This window comes from Bufo gargarizans, chromosome 3 (assembly GCF_014858855.1).
Source record: "Bufo gargarizans isolate SCDJY-AF-19 chromosome 3, ASM1485885v1, whole genome shotgun sequence".
NCBI classification, from domain to species: Eukaryota; Metazoa; Chordata; class Amphibia; order Anura; family Bufonidae; genus Bufo; species Bufo gargarizans.
The window spans coordinates 465,548,705-465,569,435 of NC_058082.1; the positions used below are offsets into that span (position 1 = coordinate 465,548,705).

Consider the following 20,731-nt stretch of genomic DNA (forward strand, 5'->3'; position numbering starts at 1 on the left):
CCCCAGGCAGGGGTTATATAACTGCTGTATAAAGGCTGTCTGCATTTGACGGTCCATGTAGTAAATGCCTTATGGGTGTGCACGCAGCGAGGCTGCTCTCCGCTGATGTCTTTCTTGTTTAAGGATGCTTGATATACTGCAGACCCTTGTAAGAGATACTACATCACACACTGCTTATGCAGTCCTAATTTCATCAGAAAAAGAAAATGTTGCTTCGTTTAACCCATTTCTAGATGTACAGCAAAAGCAACTAGCTCCTGCATTGGCCTGGATGCCAGTTGTGGGTACGCACACATGGGACGTAAAAAGTAGTAGGAGAACTCCATCCAATGTGAATAGGCATTCCCAAGCACCCCGTCGTTCCAGAAGCATTTGAATGGCGTCCTGGTCGTGCATACAAGATAAGAGATAGGGGACAAACTGCACTGTATTAGGCCTCTTGCACACGAACGTGTGCGCCCCGTGGTCGTGCTGCAGCCTGCAATGCATGAACACAGTCCGTGGGGCAGTAGATTGCGGACCCATTCATTTTAGTTGGTCCGCGATTCGGCCGTTCCGCAAAAAGATAGAACATGTCCTATCTTTTTGCGGAATGGAAGTACGGGACGAAACCCCATGGAAGGACTCCGTAGTGCTTCCGTTGAGAATCTCCGGATTTGTGGACCCATTAAAGTTAGAGGACCTTTCACTCTTATACAAACTAAAAACTAACTATACCTGTGGGCAGAGCGGCGCCCAGGGGTCCCCCTGCACTTACTAGTATGCCTGGGCGCTGCTCCGTTCGCCCGGTATAGGCTCCGGTGTCTCAGCTCCGTCTGTTGTACTGGACTGATTTTTTTTGTAGGAGGCGTGTCCCTTGCTGCAGCACTGGCCAATCGCAGCGCACAGCTCATAGCCAGTCTATGAGCTGTGTGCTGCGATTGGCCAGCACTGCAGCAAGGGACACGCCTCCTACAAAAAATGAATGGGTCAGGATTCAGTGCGGGTGCTATGCGTTCACGTCACACAAACATTTCTTCTGGAGATAGGGAAAGAGTGACATAAATGTTGTAAGCTGTGTACATAGGATATCTTTTCAGGTGCCATGCTGCAACAGGAGCATGGTCTGGTGACACCCTGTGGTACCCCTACACCGGTGACATGTACCCCACATATGCCCTCTAGGGTCTCGTTCTGATATGTGTTCCACGAAATGAGCTACTTGAGATTGGATCTGGGCTAAGGATGGCAGCACATGATTTCACTAAGGGCTCATTCACACGGCCGTATGAACGGAACCGCACCCGCTCCGCAATTTTCCGGAAGGTTTGCAGATCCATTAATTTCTATGGGCCCTCAACAGATGCGGACAGCACACCGTGTGCTGTCCGCATCTGTTATTCCGTAACGCGGCTCCGCAGAAAGGATAGAACATGTCCAATTGCGGACAAGAATAGGCATTTTCTATTATGGTTGTGGTCATGTGCGGTACGCAAAGCACTACGGCCGTCTGAATGGGCCCTTAGGCTACTTTCACACTAGCGTCTGGACCTGCAAAAACTCTTCTGTTACAATAATACAACCGCGTGCACCCGTCATGAACGGATCCGGTTGTATTATGTCTTCTATAGCCATGACGGATCCGTCTTGAACTCCATTGAAAGTCAATGGGGGACGGATCTGTTTTCTATTGTGTCAGAGAAATCCGTCCCCATTGACTTACATTGTGTGTTAGAACGGATCCGATTTTTTTTTTTTTTGTGGATCAGATGCAGATGCGTTCACTTCGGTGAGGCCACAAAAACTGTTGTTGGCACACCGTGTGCGGTCCGTGCCATAGTCCTGGGGAAGAGTAGAACATCTATACTTGTCCATTTTGTGGACCAGGATAGGACATTTCTATAGAAGGAAAAAAGAAAGCGGTAGCGAGCACACGGCTGGTATCTTTTTTTTTTTTTTTTTTTTTTTTTTTTTTTTTGTGGCTGTGCGGTTTGCAGACTGCAAGACACAGTCATGTGCATGAGGCCTTAATGTGTTAAAATATAAAACAAAACACATGCCACTTAGGCCTCTTTCACACGGGCGTCATGTTTTTTGCCCGGATAAGAGCCGGGTGCGTTGCGGGAAAATGCGCAATTTTCCCGCGCGAGTGCAAAACATTGTCATGCGTTTTGCACTCGCGTGAGAAAAATCGCGCATGTTTGGTACCCAAACCCGAACTTCTTCACAGAAGTTCGGGCTTGGGATTGATGTTCTGAAGATTGTATTATTTTCCCTTATAACCTGGTTATAAGGGAAAATAATAGCATTCTGACTACAGAATGCATAGTATAATAGTGCTGGAAGGGTTAAAAAAAAGTTAACTCACCTTCTCATCTTGTTCGCGTAGTTCGTTCCCGGTCTGTTCTTTGCTAGCTGTGGGCTTGGGCTGAATGACCTGTGGTGACGTCAGATCACATGCTCCAATCACATGGTCCATCACCATGGTGATGGAGCATGTGATCTGACGTCATCAAAGGTCCCTTAGCCCAAGCCCACAGCTAGCAAAGAACAGACCGGGAACGAACTACGCGAACAAGAGGATAAGGTGAGTTAACTTTTTTTAACCCTTCCAGCACTATTATACTATGCATTCTGTAGTCAGAATGCTATTATTTTCCCTTATAACCATGTTATAAGGGAAAATAATACAGTGAATATACTGTCACCTAGAACCCATGCGTGAAAATCGCACCGCATCCACACTTGCTTGCGGATGCTTGCGATTTTCACGCAACCCCATTCACTTCTATGGGGCCTGCGTTGCGTGGATTACCGCAACGCACAAAGAGGAGCATGCTGCAATTTTCACGCAACGCATAAGTGATGCGTGAAAATCACCGCTCATGTGAACAGCCCCATAGAAATGAATGGGTCAGGATTCAGTGCGGGTGCAATGCGTTCAACTCACGCATCGCACCTGCGCGGAATACTCGCTTGTGTGAAAGGGGCCTTAGTCCCTAGCCATTTCCTGCACTAATGCACTGGTCCTCAACTCTGCTTTGTGTTTCCAGGCCGCAGTTATGGCACGTGGCCTCAGCTTCTGGAGTATATGACACAAGACAGCTGACACCATTGACTGGATGCAGTGGTCACATGCAGTACATGGCTCAGTCACCACTGCAGCCTGTAAACACTGGCTGCAGTGGTGACTGTTTCCATGTAAGTCGGGCAACCCCTTTAATCCTCTGCACCTTTAATCCAAACTCGCCCGCTTGTAGGCTGGGTTCACACTTGAGCGTTTTACAGCGCGTTCAAACGCGCTGTAAAACGCTCAACACATGAAAACCAATGCTTCCCTATGGCCATGGTTCTCACTTGAGCGTTTTTCAAACGCGCTGAAAAACGCCCTGCGCTCAAAAAAGTATTTGAGCTTCTTTGGGGCGTTTTGTCGCGCGTTTGCGGCCATAGGATTGCATAGTAACGCGCAAATATGTTCTTTTGCGCGTTTGTGACCAGAAAAACGTGCGTACGAACGCACGTTTGGCACATAGCAACAGGCAATAAAAGACCACACCCTAGTGAGAGGCAAATGTCTAGCCTGACCAAGATGCAACAATTGCCGCAATTGGTCGCCTTCTGGAGAATTCCATAACTGCAAACAATCCACTCTCCCAACACACATGAAATTTCCCACCTGCATTTCTCTCTCATTAGACACCTTTCATATAGACAGGGCTGTATTTTCATTGGACAACACTGCTGTCAATCACACAAACGCGTAATACGCGTTGACTATGGACAAAAACGCGCGTTAAACCCGCATATCAAATACACTCAAGTGTGAATCCAGCCTTAGGGCTCATGGACACATGGATACCAGCTGTGTACATTCCGCATTTTGTGGAACAGCTGGCCCCTAATAGAACAGTCCCATCTTTGTCCGTAATGCAGACAATAATATATATATATGGTGTGTGTGTGTGTATGTATGTATGTATGTATGTATGTATGTATATATATATATATAATAATTACTTTTTTTTGTGTGGAATGGCCACGCAATGCACACAGAGTCATTTCTGTTTTCTCTTTGTGGCCGCATTGAATTGAAAGGATGGAGCTGTGCTGCCGTGGGTTATTGGACCCAGTCCTGAGGGTCAGCCATCAATAGTAAAGTAGTGGACAACCCCTTGAAGATGGCCATACCCATTACGGCAGATGCTGGATAAGGATTGGGCTGCCCGATCCATCGCTAGAGGAGTCTGGCAGCGGCGTACCTCCCCTCCCCCACTGTCTGGTGAGATGCCTTTCGGCCAACAGGTAAATTATCTGTGTGGTCGACTTTACCGCCAGGAGCACAGAGGTATCAAATCTAGTGCTTGAAAAGTGGAGGTGTTGCCCATGGCAACCACTCAGATCCAATGGCTTTTTTTTTTCATGAAAATACGAGCATTAGTCTCACTGGTTGCTATGGGCAACTACTTCACTATTTTGTTGAAATCGTTTTTTTCCTACATTTCCCCTATAGTGTGTCTGACCCCTAGGACTACGCCCGGTGTAGATGGCGTCGCCTCTGAACTGCAGAGATAGCCTGGCTCACGCAGGTGGCGGCACTAGTCATTACGTGCGCCCCCGCTTTTGCTGACTCCCGTTTTCGCGTACAATTCACAGTCACGCTAGAAGTTACGCCACACGTTGTCACTTGTCACTGCGCCGGGTGGTGTCACGTCTCCGGCTCTGATTGGTGGACACAAGGCAAGCAAGCAGGGGGCAACGCCGCGCATGCGTTCATCTTATCCGCTCTCTCCCTACGTTCTCGCGTTGGCTTGCGCGTAATCTGGGCATGCGCGGTCCTCGTTTCCAAAGTCTCGCGTGAACTACAAGTTGTTACGAAGCGAGACTTCCCCCGGCTCTGGCACCGTGCTGAATGGTGAGAGAGAGACAAGAAGCCGGGACGGTGTGAACAGCTGCCTGGAGGGGAGGGGTGGTGAAGCGCCCCCTGCTGCCCGCGTCCTGACATGTGCCGCACGCCATGAGTGTGCTGGATGTGCGAAAACCACTGCCACCCGCCCTTCTGCAGCTCGGGACCGTGCAGTCAAGGTGACCGATGGCTGGTGCCGCCGGGATAAGGTAGTGATCCGGTGTGCCCTGCTATAGACATGTACTCCATGGTGTGTCCATACAGTACAGCGGCACATGCTTCACCTGCAGCCCCAATCATGGGGATACAGGACACCCATTTTTGTGATTTGGTGGGGGTCCTAGCAGTCAGACCCCAGGAAATAACAGCCCCTATTATGTGGATGAGGGATAGTTTTTTTCCAGTAACGGAGATACCCCTTTAAAGGGTTCTCTGGGATTTTGCTAGGTCATCAATATCTGATTGGTGGGGCAGTGACTCCCGCCAGTCCGCTGTATGAAGAGGCTCTAGCGCTGCGTCCGCCTCCTAGACCTGTGATGTCACCGCGGCCTCAGTCCCATTCACGTGAACAATCCAAGCACAGCCGCTATACGATGGGTGGCGCTGTGCTTGGTTAGCTGTGGCGCTCACCAGAGCCGGGACTCCGACCCCACCGATACTGATGACCTATGCTGAGGAGAAGCCATCAATTAGGGGCAACCAGTAGCTATGAAGTAGTGAGGAGCTAATCATCTCTATCAGGTATACCGCAGATCTCTGATACATGGGGGTCCCCGACCCACTACCTATACGCGGAGAGGTGGCTCTGCATGTGTTGGCTGACGGCCTCCTCACCAGGCAGGGGAACCCCGTCCTCCACATGGGGTGGGACTCCTGTCCTGTGGATATCCTATAGTGGCCCCTTCACATGTTGAGGATTTTGTTCCAGAATTTTCCTCAACTGAAAATCTGTTCCATTCACCTGAATGAGGCCGAACTCCACGGGCTCGCCTCCCCATCCAAATGAATGGAGCCGATTTTTCAGTTGCAGAAAATTCTGCAACAAAACCTGCAGCATTTGAAGGCGCCCTAATTGTCCAAGTTTGGAGTGCCCCTGGCCGTGTAGTTCATATTCACACTGAACAGCAGTGCGGGGGGTTTCGGTTCCCTCCGTTGGTGTTATAAAAGTTTATTTCTCTCTAACTTCTATGAATTCAGATATCCGTGTAAATTATCGGGGAAGCTGGTGCCGACCGCTATGACAGGTCCTCCCTCTGCTTTCCTAGACTCCTGATCAGTGCATGTGGTGCAGGGTCATGAGTGTTCCCGCATAGCTGTGCAGGGCTATAGGAAATGCGGTCGGACGCCTCCTATGAAAACCGTCATATGCTTTTTAGGATAGCTGGCTTACAACGATGTAGCATCATATTACAAACATGTGGCTCCATTTTTAAAGGGGTTGTCACATTACAACAACGTGTCCCTTATCCATAGGATAAGGGTAAAGTCTCTGATTGGCCGGGTCCGCTGGGGCCCCTGCTGACTGTGACATTGCCGGCCCTTATCCCCTCATTTGAATGCAGCAGTGGACACCTGCACTCTGCCGCTCTGTAGAGTTCCCAGAGATAGCCGAGTGCTTGGCCGTCTGCGGCAGTTCCATTTTGTTGAATGAAAAAGCAGCACGCACGCCTGCCTAATGCTCCGTTCAAATGTGGGAACACGGGCCCCTGTTCTCAGACCCAGATGCTTATCCCCCTATCCTATAGATAGAGGATAAGTTGTAATGCGACGGCCACGGTAATGAACCGACAGTAGAGAACTTAAAGGGAACCTGTCACCAGGATTTTGTGTATCGAGCTAAGGACATGGGTTGCTAGATGGCCGCTAGCACATCCGCAATACCCAGTCCCCATAGCTCTGTGTGCTTTTATTGTGTAAAAAAACTGATTTGATACATTTACAAATTAACCTGAGATGAGTCAGAGCTTGAAAATATGACTCTTCTCTGGTCACACAAGTAAGATATGACTCTTTTATGTTAGATTGCATATGTATCAAATCGTTTTTTTTTTTTTTACACAATAAAAGCACACAGGGCTATGGGGACTGGGTATTGCGGATGTGCTGGCGGCCATCTAGCAGCCCGTGTCCTCAGCTCTATACACAAAATCCAGGTGACAGGTTCCCTTTAAAGGGTTTGGCCCATCTCACACATTGGTGGCATATCGCTAGGATATGCCCCCAATGTCTGATAGGTGCAGATCGCAAAGGTGGGACCTGCACCTATCTCCAGAAAGGGGCTCTCAATGTGAATGAAGGCGCAAGCACAGCAGGCCTCCTATTTACTTCTATGGCAGTGCTGAAAATAGCTGAGCACTAGCTTGGCGAATGGAGAGGTGTTTGCGCTTGCGCCCTCAGTCACTTCTATGGGAGTTCCGGAAAGAGCCGAGCGTGCTCGCTTGGCTCTTTCCTGAACTCCCGTAGAAGGGAATGGAGAGAAAGCCATGCATATCTCACTAGAGAGATGCCTATCTGAAATTGTTGGCATATCCTAAAGATATGCCACCAACGTGTGAGATGGGCCAAAGCCTTTAAAGGTCTTATGTTTCAAGTTGATTTTCATGTTAGGGGTGAAAATACTCAATTTGCCACATACGTTTTATTATAGGTCTCCTGATATGCCATCACTTTAAGGGGTTTTGGACAATTTATGGCATTGCCACAGAATATGTCATAAATGTCTGATAGCTGCCAGTCCCACCTCTAGGACTTGCACCTATCTCCAGAACAGGATTCTCAGACCGCCCTTCCAGTTACCGAGGTGGCCACTGCGTCCATGCGGGATATGATTCAAGAGGTGGGACCCCCTCTCCACTCCCTTCTATACGAGTTAGCCAAGCAAGCGTGCTCAGCTGGTCTTCACGGCTTCCTCAACGAAGAGAGCTGCACTCCAGCTCAGCCATCTCTCCATTTATTCTCCAACTAGAAGTTGTGGCCTCCTCAGAGGGCATGACTGCTTGGGGGACCCCATTTTGGCGTTAAATGTTGGTCCTAGAGGGCTGATCTCCCACAGGAGCAAGGGTTCAGGCAAGTTGAAATCCAGCATGTCTGATCCTTCTTTCTCCTGCCAGCTGCTGTCACGGAACAGTGGAGTGGACCCATACAAATAAGTCATGAAATGCTATCTGCCTGACTGTCTTCTGTATATGGCTAGCTTTACTAGTCAGCGGGGGCCCCACTCATCACCCAAATGGAGCACTTTTCTTGCACAGTGTTGCTCAATAGAGGAGCTTTGCAGGAAAAGCTGAAAGGGTTAAGGTGCTTTCGTTTAAGAGATTACTGTGGGACCCTCACCAGTTAGTAGAGGATGGTATCTGGTATATCCTAGTGATGACATCACTTAAGATGCATTTACATGGGTCGATTATTGGACGTTCTCGATAATCTTCCTATGTAAATGTGCCACCGATCTCTCGATGAACGTATAAAACGGTCGTTCATCGGATGACTTTATTGCTTAAGCAGACACCTAAATCATCTGGCTGATCGTCCTGTGTGAACAGCACTCTGCTGCCCAGAAACAATGAATTTGTGTGAGGATGGGCAACAGCAGTAGAGACCACTCGTCCTCGTACAGTGGAGGCAGCTCTTCACTTCCTCTGAGGAGCAGGCATTCCATGCCCGCGTGTCCATTCCGCAAAAAATGAATATGTCCTATTCTTGTCTATTTGCGGACAAAGCGGGCATTGTTCAAAAAACAAATGCAACACTGATTTCATTATTTTTTTTTTTTTATGCAGACCGCAAAATACATACGGTCGTGTGCATGAGCCCTTACTGTGATGGGCAGATACGGTTTAACAATCAACTTTGTCATGAGATATCAGAGGAATTTTCAGGTTTCATGCTTTCTGTAATATTTTTCTTGTTTTCTTTTCCCCTCATAGTACATGGAGAGCTAAATGGTACCACAGGAGACCGCAAGACCCTGGGCTCTGAAAAATCTGCAAGCCAGACTGCCTCCAGAATTGCCAACGGTAGCCAGCAAGCCCCTGCCGACATCAACGCCACTTCTAAGCACCTAGCCAAGACTATTAACTTTGGAAAGGCGAACAACAAACCCAAAACTTTGCTTCATAAAAACAGTATGGACAAAAGGAATGATAAATCTTATGAAAGCAAACCTAAAGATATCAAGTGCACAGACAAGGGGGAGAGTGGACCCGTTCAGAATGGTTTGCTGTCGAACAGCTCTGGTTTTATGACTAACGGCTACGTAAGCAAGGGTGCAGAGAACGATGGCAGCGGTTCAGAGAGTGGATATGCCTCGGCCAACAAACGGAAAGCCAAGTTCACCAATGCCAAGCCTGCTGAGAGCGCCAGCTTTTTGATTGACAAAATGTCAGACTCTGAAACAAAGCTGGATTCTGAAAACTTGAAGCCAGATTTGTTTGCAGATCAGAAAGGGGCGACCCGGGCAGATAATGGTAAAGCAACTTGGAAAAGTGACCCTTCAGGCACCATTCGAGTGAGAGCAAACCCTGGTGACATTCAGAGGAAAAACTCTGATGCCAAACCTGTAGGAAAGAAGTTTGATGACCGGCCGAAGGGGAAAGCTTCTCCAGTTAGCTCCACTAAGGAGGACTCGTGGACTTTGTTTAAACCTCCTCCTGTTTTCCCAGTTGACAACAGTAGTGCTAAAATAGTTCCCAAAATTAGTTATGCAAGTAAAGTCAAAGAGAACCTCAATAAAGCAACCCAGAACAACGCAACTTCTCCCTCTTCCCTTTCCTTCTCCGCTCCACCAGGGGAGGCTACATCATCAAACTGTGTGTCCCAGGTCCCCATGTCTGCCATGAAGTCTGTGTCTACAATTAATTTTGCCAATGGACCCCTTCTAATTGGAGCTGACGGGGGTTTTATGGCCACTGCTGCTAGTACTGTTTCACACGCACTGCCTGGGGGAGCAGAGCCTTTGCCCACAGAACCCTCTTATACCCCTTCAAACCTCTCTGATCAAAAGAAACCTGGCCTTTTTACTTACCCTTCTAATATGCAACATGCCCTGCCGGACGCTTTGCAGGGAGACCAGTCAAGTCAGCAAAGCTTGGGAGAAATTTTTCAGAACCAATGGGGCTTGTCTTTTATAAATGAACCAAGTGCTGGCCCTGAGGCTGGAGCAGATAAGCCAGACATTGGGCAGGTGATCTGGGAGCACCCAACCTCCCCTGTTTCACAGGGTATTGAAACTGTACCCTCAGGAAATGAGCGCCCTGTTTTTCCCAAGGCCTATGAGCTGGAGAAACGGACTAGCCCTCAAGTTCCAGACGGTGCCACACTAAAAGCAGCTCTTGGTTCTGGGGGAGATGGGGTTGCATCATCCTTAGAGACTCTGCTGAGAGGGGAGTTGCAAAAGCCGGAAGCTGCTAGCCAGGGTTTATTAGTGTTTCAGGCCAAGGTCTGTGAAAACGAAGAAATTCCTCAGACCTCTCTGAAAAACACTTTACAGGCCTCCGCCAAAGATAAGAGGTACCACGGAGATCTTGGTTGCAAAGATAGCTGGGGTTCTTTTGACCTGAGCGCTGCTATACTCTATCACACTAAAGGTAAAGATTGTGCCGGGCTTGTGCCATTTGTGAGAAAAAGTTCTGTAGTCTGCAGCGGGCACATACAAGGGTGGCAGACTGGCATTTTTAGTTGATGTAATGTACTTATAGCCAGTCTAACTTCTCCAGAGCAAGATGGGTATGGGTCTGCTTAAATTTTGTTATCCAGGTATATGATGTACTCAACCTGTCAATAGTGACGTACTGTGCAGTTTGGAAACGGATGTCTTGCTCGAGTATTTAGTAGGGCTTAGGTCAGCGTTCCCCCAGCTCCAGGCCTCAGGGCCCACCTCTACCGGTCATAATTTATACCTGTGATAAGTCCTGATACACTGACACTAATTACCGGTATATCATCTGCTTAATGCTAAGGAAAACATGACCGGCAGGTGGGCCATGAGGACCGGAGTTGAGGAACACTGCCTTGAGTGATTCATGAGCTACCCTTCCACACTGCCGACAGGTATCCCGCCCTCATACTTGGCTGAGCTGACTTGTGCTTTTAATGGGAAATCCAGCATACCAGACTGTTCATTTCCCAATCATATAAAGTCCGCCCTGCATTGGGATACCCCATGAACATTGGTCTGCTGTCTATGAGCACCCTTAGACTGGAATCACACATGCAGGTTTTGTGTCTGTTGAGCTAAAGAAGGGTGTGGATTCCAGTCTTAAACGGTCACTGAGTTTTCATAAAACTTACTGTCGCAGAGACATTGAAGGTTTTGATCAGTGGGGGTGTGATTGATGAAACCCTCACTGATACCTTCAACAAGGAGAGTAATACAATATATGGATAGAGGGCATCTCTTGAAAGTGGTCATAAAGCTTTTGATCTGTCAGAGACTTGTCAAAAGTTTTCATTGGGGGGGGGGGGGGGATTGAACAAGAAGAGAGAAGCAGTCGCAGGAGATAGAAGCCAAATGGGCCCATAGACCTTCTGTGGGGTCTGACTCGCTTCCGCTCCTGCAGTGAGATCAGAGAGCGCAATATGCGAGTGCTTCACTCCCCTCGTTCTAGCCCACTGATCATATGTCTGACATATCAAACATTTTGTGAGAACTCTGTGACCTTTTAAATAAGTTGTCTCTTGAAGACGCCCTCTTTCCATATATTTTATTAGTGTATATGGAACTCTGAGGCGGGGGTCTGCTGCCAGCCCCCCACCTATGAGCCAGAACTGTAGCACCAGCTCCTCTTCTGGTGGACGCAAGCTGTCCTTGTAGTACGTGGATTCCATCTATCTGTATGGCTGCCATGTCGTACTACATTTTCCCTGCAGAGGCCACCTGGCTGGTCCTGGCTCCCGCCTATATGGGAAGATAGATATCCTGTATCTATACCATGAGTGTCTAAGGTTGGTATGCCCCATTAAAGGGGTTGTCCCATTGAGACAACAACATATGCTCTATCCACAGGGTAAGAGGACAAGTGTCTGGTCGGCAGGGGTGTCCACCAGTCATGCGTATGGTGGCCGTTTTTTCCCTGTTTGAATGGGTCGGTGGTCACACATGCGCACTGCTACTCCATTCTTCTTTGTGGTGCTGTAGGAGATAGCCAAGCACTTGAATTTGGCTATCTCCTACAGTCCCATAGAGTTGAACGGAAAAGCGGACATGCATGCACATCTGCTGCTCCATTCCAATGGGGAGCGCAGACCCACCATTCACGTGATCGGTGAGTGCTCCAGCATCTGGACTCCTGCCAAACATTTATCCTCTATTTGCAGTATAGGGGATACGTTGTGGTAGTGGGACACCCCTTTGACTTTACGATCCTCAACCTGAGTTAAAGGGCATCTGTCTGCAGATTTGTACCTGGCTGCCCTGTTAAATGAGCGCTTGGCAGTTGGAGACATCTGTGTTGGTGACATGTTGATAAGTGCCCAAATTGATTTTTTTTAAATGAGCCTCTAAGAGCAACGGGGGTGTTGCGTTACACCTAGAGGTTCTTTTGCCAACTGCTGCGACCTCTGCACTTGGCCAGGTGTGATGATGATTATAACTAGAGGGTGCGGCAGTTGCAGAGAGAGCAGAGCCTCTAGGTGTAATGGCAACACCCCCGTTGCTCCTAGAGGCTCATTTGCATATATTAAAACGTCTTTCTCAGCAGTGGGGGCACATATGAACATGGGACCAACACAGATGTCTTCAGCTGCCAAGTGCACATGTAACACGTCAGCCAGTGTCATAGGTAAAATCTGCTGACAGATGTCTTTTCACTTTGCTGGAGCACAGGAACTTGTTTACTAGCAAGATGCTTTTTATAGGCCGTAAGACGGAAGAAAGCGATTGAAGAAAACCTTGTTAAAATACAAATATTTGTATGTCTGTTAGAATAGTTTACGAGGAGTGGTCCTACACTAAAATAGTTGAAGGCAGATGGTTCTCTGGGAGCAATCCAAATGGTATGGTGGGAAACGCAATACACTAATATAAGCAACAATACTTACCTAACGGATCCCCTGCCACTCTAGCGCCCCCTGCTGTGCTGCAGGAGTGACTTCACATGTGACTGCTGCAGCCAATTACATAAGTACCTTGATGTCAGTCCTGCGTCAGGGGATCTAATAGGTGAGTGATTTTTCCATTTGTTCATCCCGGACAACCCATTTTAAGTAACTTCACCTGTTCTGATTGGTATCAAGAAAGCTTAGAGTGGCTCCGCCCTCAGTGCACTTAACTGCTGCTCATTTGCATATGGATTAAAATGACTCTTTCTCCAGAATGAAGCAACAGATGAGTAAGTGCATGGTATCATTACATTCAGCTAAGCTCGTCCTACAAGACATCCTTCCTGGTTTATCAGTGACTTGCCGGGTGACAGACTGTCTTTTAGGCCTCTTGCACACGAACGTGTGCGCCCCATGGCCATGCTGCGGGCGCAATGCACGAACACCCACCGTGGGGCAGCGGATCGCGCACCCATTCACTGTAGTGGGTCCGCGATCCGCCTGTTCCGCAAAAAGATAGAACTTGTTCTGTGCTTCCGTTCAGCACCATTCCGCATCTCTGGATTTGCGAACCCATTGAAGTAAATGGGTCCGCGTCTATGATGCGGAATGCACATGGAACGGTGCCCGTGTATTCCGTATCCGCAGATGCGGTCCGCAATATGGCCAGGGAGCGCACACGTTTGTGTGCAATAAGCCTTAGGCTAGGGCTACACGACGACATGTGTCCTGCGACAATTTTTATAATGATTGTCTATGGTGTCGCATTGCAACATGCTGCGACGTGACGGTAACAAAAAATCCATCCAAGATGGATTTTTCTTCGACTGTCGCGGTGCGACACCATAGACTACCGTTATAAAAAATTGTCGTGCGACTTATGTTGCAGTGTAGTTTGACACGTCGTTGTGTAGCCCTAGCCTCAGTGTCGGAGAGTCATACTACAAGAGAAGCTTTAGGCTAGTTTCACAATTCCGGCAGACAATGCCGGGAATCGGCCGGGCACAAACAGCCGCATAATGGGGTCTGGCAGACGTCCCGTCTGCATCCGGCAGTGCCAGATGCGGTGAATTCTCTGCCGGAGCGGCCTAGCCTCATGGGAGTACAGGCCGCAGAGTTGCAGGTTTTCTCATAACCCAGTCCTCTAATGTAATGAAGTCTTTACAGACTGTGTGAAGATGTTAGTTTTTGAGAACTTGTTAGTTGTGGCAGGAAGCGAGCACCATGAACTAGGAGTCCAATGTATTCATGATCTGTGGAATCTGCTGATTGACAGCCTTTTCCCTATTATTGTGTCGGCAGAAAGCGGTCAGCAATGGGAGGGCAGAGGGAACCCGCAGCTCAGAACACTAATGAATAAACCAAGTTCTACTAAACCAAAACCTCTTCACACATAGGTGACCCAACCCTAAAATCACTACTTCATGCCGCCCTCATAAGCAGGAAGGAATTGCTCTCTTTCTGCTATTCTGAGATGACTTGTCTTCTCGCCGACCGCTCCTGTCACCTGCAGCAGTTCTGATCACCTGCACCAAAGATATGCCCGTGAAGAGAGGGGTTTCCTGCACATGTCTTGATAAGCTTTTAGGGGGCTAGACTACTAGAAGATAACGGAGAACTCAGAATTGGTGCAATAGACCAGTCTTCACTAAACCCAGAACCTGCCACCATGAAATGCAGTCTGCCCGAGTTCAGATGGACACGTAAAGGTGTGGTATGCCAAGATTTGGCTAAATTCTGGCACAGCACATGGGTACCCTGTGAAGGTAAGCGATGCCAGGATTCTGCACCTGTAGGAGCCCACTCTGCTCACCCCAAGGATCTCTATAGCACAGGGATGCCCAACCTGCGGCCCTCCAGCTTTCGGGACAAAAGTATCGAAATTTCGATACCCGCAACAACCCTACATTCATCAGTCACGTAGCCTAGGCGCAGCTCAACCCCATTGAATAATAATAGATCATTAAATTTATATGGCGCCGCCATATTCTGCAGCGCTTTACAAATTCATAGGGTTCATGTACGAAACAAAAGTAACTGGCTAATATGCAACTGAAACACTAGGAGTCAGGGCCCTGCTCCCCAGAGCTTACAATCTATGAGGAATTGGGGGTGACACATAAGGTAGTTGATTGTGATAAGTAGGATTTGAGCCATTATTGAACTGACAGGAGTGGTGCCGGCCGATCGGCTTCGGGTTTGGGACTACAAGAGGATCGAGTTTAGGCCAGAGGAGTTGGTGGGGGAAAGGTTCAGTCTGGGAAAGTCATTTTAGGTAGCTTGATAAGTCTAAGCCTGAAAAGATGTGTTTTTTAAGCATGTTTAAAGGTGGAGAAGTTGTAGATTGACCTAGTATTCCAGAGAGTAGGTGCAGCTCAAGAAAAGTCTTGAAGATGGGAGTGAGAGGTACGAATTATGGAGGTTATTAGTCTTAGGTCGCTAACAGAACGGAGAGCACGAGTAGGGTGGTAGATGGAGATGATGGAAGAGATGTATGGAGGTGCAGCACTGTGGAGAGCTTTGTGGGTGAGGGCGAGAAGTTTGAACTGTATTCTGTGGTGGATGGGCAACCAGTGATGTGACGGCACAGACTAGTAGCATCAGTGTAGAGGGTGGATGGATAGATGAGCCTGGCTGCAGCATTTAGGACAGACTGAAGGGGGGAGAGTTTAGTGAGAGGGAGACCAATTAGTAATGCGTTGCAGTAGTCAAGATGAGAATAAATCAAGGCAACAAGAGTTTTTGCTGTTTCCACCGTAAGATAAGGGCAGATTCTGGCGATATTCTTGAGGTGCAGACGACAAGAGCGTGTAAAGGATTGAATATGAGGAACAGAGAAAAACTGGTGTTTTGGAGTAAAGCAGGGCTGATGTCGGGGGGATGAAGTGTATAGTTGGGTGTCGTCAGCATAGATGGGGTACCGAAAGCAATACCAAGCACAGCCACTATACAATGTACGGCGCTGTCCTTGGTGAGCAGAGAGAGAGATGCATGACTCCTTCACTGTAATGTATGCAAGATATACATGTCAGACCTTTGCACCCACGGTATCCACACGTGAACCTCCCACCAGCAAGCTTCTCTGGGACACAGTACTGTATGAGAGTTTTCTGCGTGGTCAGACAATTACATTTTTTTACCCTCATTATTCCCCATGATCTTAACGTCTTCTCTCTTTCTTCTTTATTAACAGAAATGGAATCTATTTTGAACTTGCAAAAACAAGGTAAGTTTGGCCATAGAGGTGAAGGGCTTACATTTGCTTACCCTGGTTAAACAGAATGCCTTATCTGTGTGTTTTATGTTCTTGTAATTATTAACTTGGTCGTAGCCTTCTCGCAGAACTAGTTTCTAAAAGACGGACGTTGTTTGGAGGGCCACACTGCGCCCCCTGCTGTTCAGAGTGGTTAGCTTTCTGTTATGGTTAAATAGACTGGGACTACTTTTTATAGTATAAGCAGCCATAGAAAGTAGTTCTTATGGTCACCACCTCAGTTTCATATCTGCACTGGTTTTGGGAGGGAGCACCAATGTCTGGTTGGGTAGCGCACAAGCATATTTAAAAGGGGTTGTGGAATCGTGCATACCGAGCATTGTATAATGTGATGGAAAAATGAATCCAGCCAGCAAAGGAAGCAATATGGGTGATTACAGAACATTAGTAAGTGGCATGTCTTGTATTAACTTCCTCTAAAGTGAGGCAACCCCTTTAAGGGAACCTGCATCCCTACTTTGGCTCCCCTCTCCTCTCCTCCTCCTTCCCCCAGCTCCAGATACTCTCCTGGGCTTCCTCGCTGCTTGCAGACAATCGCTGGCCGCACTGTTGACTGGCTCCCCCTAGGTCATGACAAATGGTCACATGACACAAGGGGATCCGGTCATTGCCGCAGCCGGTGATTGTCTGCAGGCAACGTCATACTGGGTGTTTACAGCGACATGGCCCAGCAAAGGAAGAGAAGGAGTGGGGAGCCAGAGGATGGGACGGCTCCTTCCTGTTTAAGTGGATAGAAAGGAGCCGTCCCATTGAAGTGAATGGGGGCGCCATGGTTGTAATTACACTACTCATCGCTGCCGTTATGAAAGCGAGCACTCGTATGAACACTGCAGCCTCTTCCAACAGCTGATCGGTGGGGGTGCCGGGAGTCGGACCCCCGCCTACATGACTTATCCTGATGATTGGTCATCAATATAAACAGTCAGCAAACAATTGCCCATCAATTTTTTGCATTCTATAGAAAACAGCTGCTGCCTGCATGTACGCGTGATTTTGGGTCACGTCCACATCTTCCCAGCCTGCCGGCTGCTGCATGTGGTCCAGACATAAATGTGGCGGGTAGTATCAGCAATGTGAATTTGAAGAAATCCACCCGGTTATTTTAACCTTCAGTGTGGATTTTAAAGGGATTCTCCAGGCTACAGGTATTGATGATCTATCTTCTGGTTTGACACCTGGCAGCTGTTTTGGGCAACTGTGGCACCAAAAACTGTCTAGTGTACGGTGCTGGAAGTAGACTGCCCCCTACACTATGTACTGCCTGTGCCATAGGAGCTTCAGGGCGCCAGCAACTACACAGTGTATTGAGCTTCTACTTCTCCGCAGGACAATATATTACAATCATCAGTTATCATTGCATGGCGTTGTCTGGTGGCATTATGCAATGTGCCCGTTTCTTAACATTGCTGCATCAGTGCTAGAGATGACCCAGTCACCGAAAATTCACCTCAACCCCAGTTCACTTTATGCATCTGTTACGTAAATGGCAATGGAGGCTGAAGTACGAGTTTAAAGATCAATGTATCTGCCTGCATTTGTCTTATGTAGGTCAGACTTGTATGACCTATCCAGGTGGGTGACTGGTCGCAATGTGTTCATCAGTAGTTGCTGCCCTGGATCCATGTATTGTGGATGGGACAACTAGACTCTCCTACTGCGCTGCAGAACGTCCTGCTATCACTGGTACAATGGCCCGTGTGCCTTCACATAATCATTCTATTAAAGGGGTTGTCTCACTTCAGCAAAGGGCATTTATCATGTGGCTAATACAAAGCTTCCATCACATTATACACTGCTTGTATCCAGGGGTTATGGCCGCCGCTGCAGTGCGTTGGTACCTGTGCGCACTTCCATGGACCTGGACACCAGAGAGGCCGGCGCTTTTTCTTAGTGTGCAAGCACGACCACCGCTGCTGGATTGGAGGGTGGTCGTAACCCCTGGATACGAGCAGTGTATAATGTGATGGAAAAATATTGAGCCAGCAAAGGAGGCAATATGGACAATCGCAGTGCATTAGTAAGTGCTGTGTAGTAACTTTATCTACATAATAAATGCCAATTTCTGGAGTGAGACCACCCCTTTTAGTAATTTTTAATTTTTTTCCCATTGACATCAGAACTATAACTTCACCTTTTTAAAACTTTTTGCCTTGTACTTTGTTTTTCAGATCCCAATAGGATAATCTCTTACAATGAAGCCATGGACCGCCCCGATCTCTGAGATTGCTGCCAGAGGACTGCTGGCTTTTTCCTTTCCGAAGTCATTTCATCAGTGCATGAGAGACATTGTCTGGCTGTCATGCGCCTTTGAAAAAAGAAGAAAAAAAATAGAAAACCGTGCAAGAAACGGAGGAGAAAACAAGAACATAACAGAATCAAATCCTCAGATATATAATTATATAAATATACATATACGTATATATATATATTTTGTTTAGATAACTATGTATAGAAAATTCTATCTATAAATATATACAAATATATAGTTATTTAAACAAATTTAAAAATGAAAATATTATGGAAACCATGTTGATCCAGTCAGGACCTAACCTTTCCCAGGAAAAGAAAGTTTAATTACTGGTACTTTTTTTATTTTATTTTTTTGTTTAAATTCCCAATTTTTTTCCCCCCCTCCTTTTGTCATCATCACATAAGACTAAAGTGCTTGAGTAAATTAAGTACAGAATCCTCGGAGGCACGACCCTGCTACGTGACGAAGAGACGTGCTTGTGTACTTACATTGCCAACCACGAGAGAGCACATTGTATTATTTTTGGGATTGCCCAGCCCGTCCCAGTCTTACCCCCCCTCTCCCTTGTATTTTTAGTGTTTCACATGGCTTCTGCATACAACACTCATCCCGGCTGAAACAATGAACACATTTTTATGAAATAACAGTTTATACATTTTTTTTTAATTTTTTTTTTTTTTATTATTATTATGGCTTTTTTTCTGTTTTCTTTTGGGACTTACAAAGGAAAGACACACACGCAGAAAAAAACAAAAAAAAATAACGCAGGCTGTCTTAATATTTCACTTTTTTTTTGGAACTGGAGACAGATGCACTTTTTTCAATTCTGGAAAAATTCGGACAAACAGGTTTCTTAATTTTGACCATTGGAGTATGCGTCCCATTTAGAGACTATTAATGAAAGAACAAAGGACAAAAAGAAAAACTATAAAAAAAAAAAAAAAATAAAAAAATAGTAAAACGCAAAAGAAATTAATCTATTTAGGCATTTAATATATTTAAAAAATATCTATATAGAAAGAGGCAAATCTGTTCCCTGTTTGATGTCATTGTATGAAAGGGGAGCAAGATGCGCGAGGCTGTTCGAGACCCTGGCTGCATCATCTCCCTGTGTGTCGCTAATAGCTGTCCTTTTTTTGGTTCTCTGCTTTTCCCCTACTTGTGTTGAATGGAGTATCAACCCAATCGCACATGAACATCATGCTGAAAACCTCCATGACTCTGACGGGGTCTGATTACATATATATATATATATATATATATATATATATATATATATATATATATATATATATATATATTTTTTTTTTATTTATTTTTTTGAGTGTGCCCTTTTCTGTATGAAGGACATTACTGGAAGCAGGACTTTAGCAATAAAGGTATTGACCGTTTCTATTTAAGCGAGTGGCCTGCAATGCATTGGGTGCTACTGGGGGATATGTTGCACAATATGCACATGTTGGGAGTGCCACTCCTCAGTTGCTCACTGTCGCTTTGTCTTCAAGCAATGTCCTCCATGCTCGTTTGCTTTCTCCCTTATATCACTCATGCAGAGCACACCCCGTTGGGCTTCAGGCTATAGCTGAGAGGGTCCTCTGCCACAAAGCAAATGCTATTCAGACTCAAATGGTGCTATACATATATATATTTAGAATATCCTGTTTTATTTTGTTTTTATGTTGCGGGCCCCTCCATTGTTTGGAGGGGTTAATCTCTAAGTTGCTAGACGTCCCCTCCATCTCATCCCAGGTCTAGACCTCATTTAACCATTTGCTGCTGTCAAGGTCAGCGAGCAGACTGAGCTTATGTATATGATCAAAAACATTTCAGTAGAAAGACTGCTTGGATAATGTCTTGTCAGCAGATTATTATTATTTTTGTAGATGAGTTTGAATAGTACATATCAACTCATTATCGCTTGGAATTATTTATTTTACTGCAGGAAATATGCACAAAATGCTACATAGTTGATAACCATATGGTTTGTTAATGTGGATTCCTCCACAGTGTTGTGTTTTTTTTTAAGTTTTTTATGCTGTATGGTTATTTCTTCTGTGGATGCATTACCAGAAAACCAAGAGCCAACAGTTTAGGTTCCCTAAAATGTCATTTAGATGTGAAGTGAGACTTTATATTAAGCTGGCCATACACATTGGATGTATGTCATCCCAACTCGCTGACCATCAGCAGATGTCCTGGGGAAGAGAAGGGCCAGGCGTGTTGGGTTTAGAGGGCATCTGTCAGCAAAATTTGTCCCTATGACACTGGCTGACCTGTGACATGTGCG

General features: G+C 46.7%; 1 protein-coding gene across 2 annotated transcripts in view; it reads left to right on the forward strand.

Annotated features, from left to right (window-relative positions):
* The window catches only part of NUFIP2 (nuclear FMR1 interacting protein 2), a 31,124-nt gene extending 11,459 nt beyond the window's left edge, over positions 1 to 19,665 (forward strand). Inside the window, exons 1-4 of one of the 2 annotated variants that reach the window (XM_044286701.1) lie at positions 4,882 to 5,091; positions 8,809 to 10,467; positions 16,113 to 16,145; positions 18,362 to 19,665. In XM_044286701.1, the coding sequence (XP_044142636.1) occupies positions 9,009 to 10,467; positions 16,113 to 16,145; positions 18,362 to 18,414 (1,545 nt within the window). In that variant the 5' untranslated portion in view covers positions 4,882 to 5,091; positions 8,809 to 9,008 and the 3' untranslated portion in view covers positions 18,415 to 19,665. Of the gene's footprint in view, positions 1 to 4,881; positions 5,092 to 8,808; positions 10,468 to 16,112; positions 16,146 to 18,361 lie in introns of those variants that run through there. The other variant, XM_044286700.1, reaches the window with a different exon arrangement.
* The last annotated feature ends 1,066 nt before the right edge of the window (positions 19,666 to 20,731 follow it).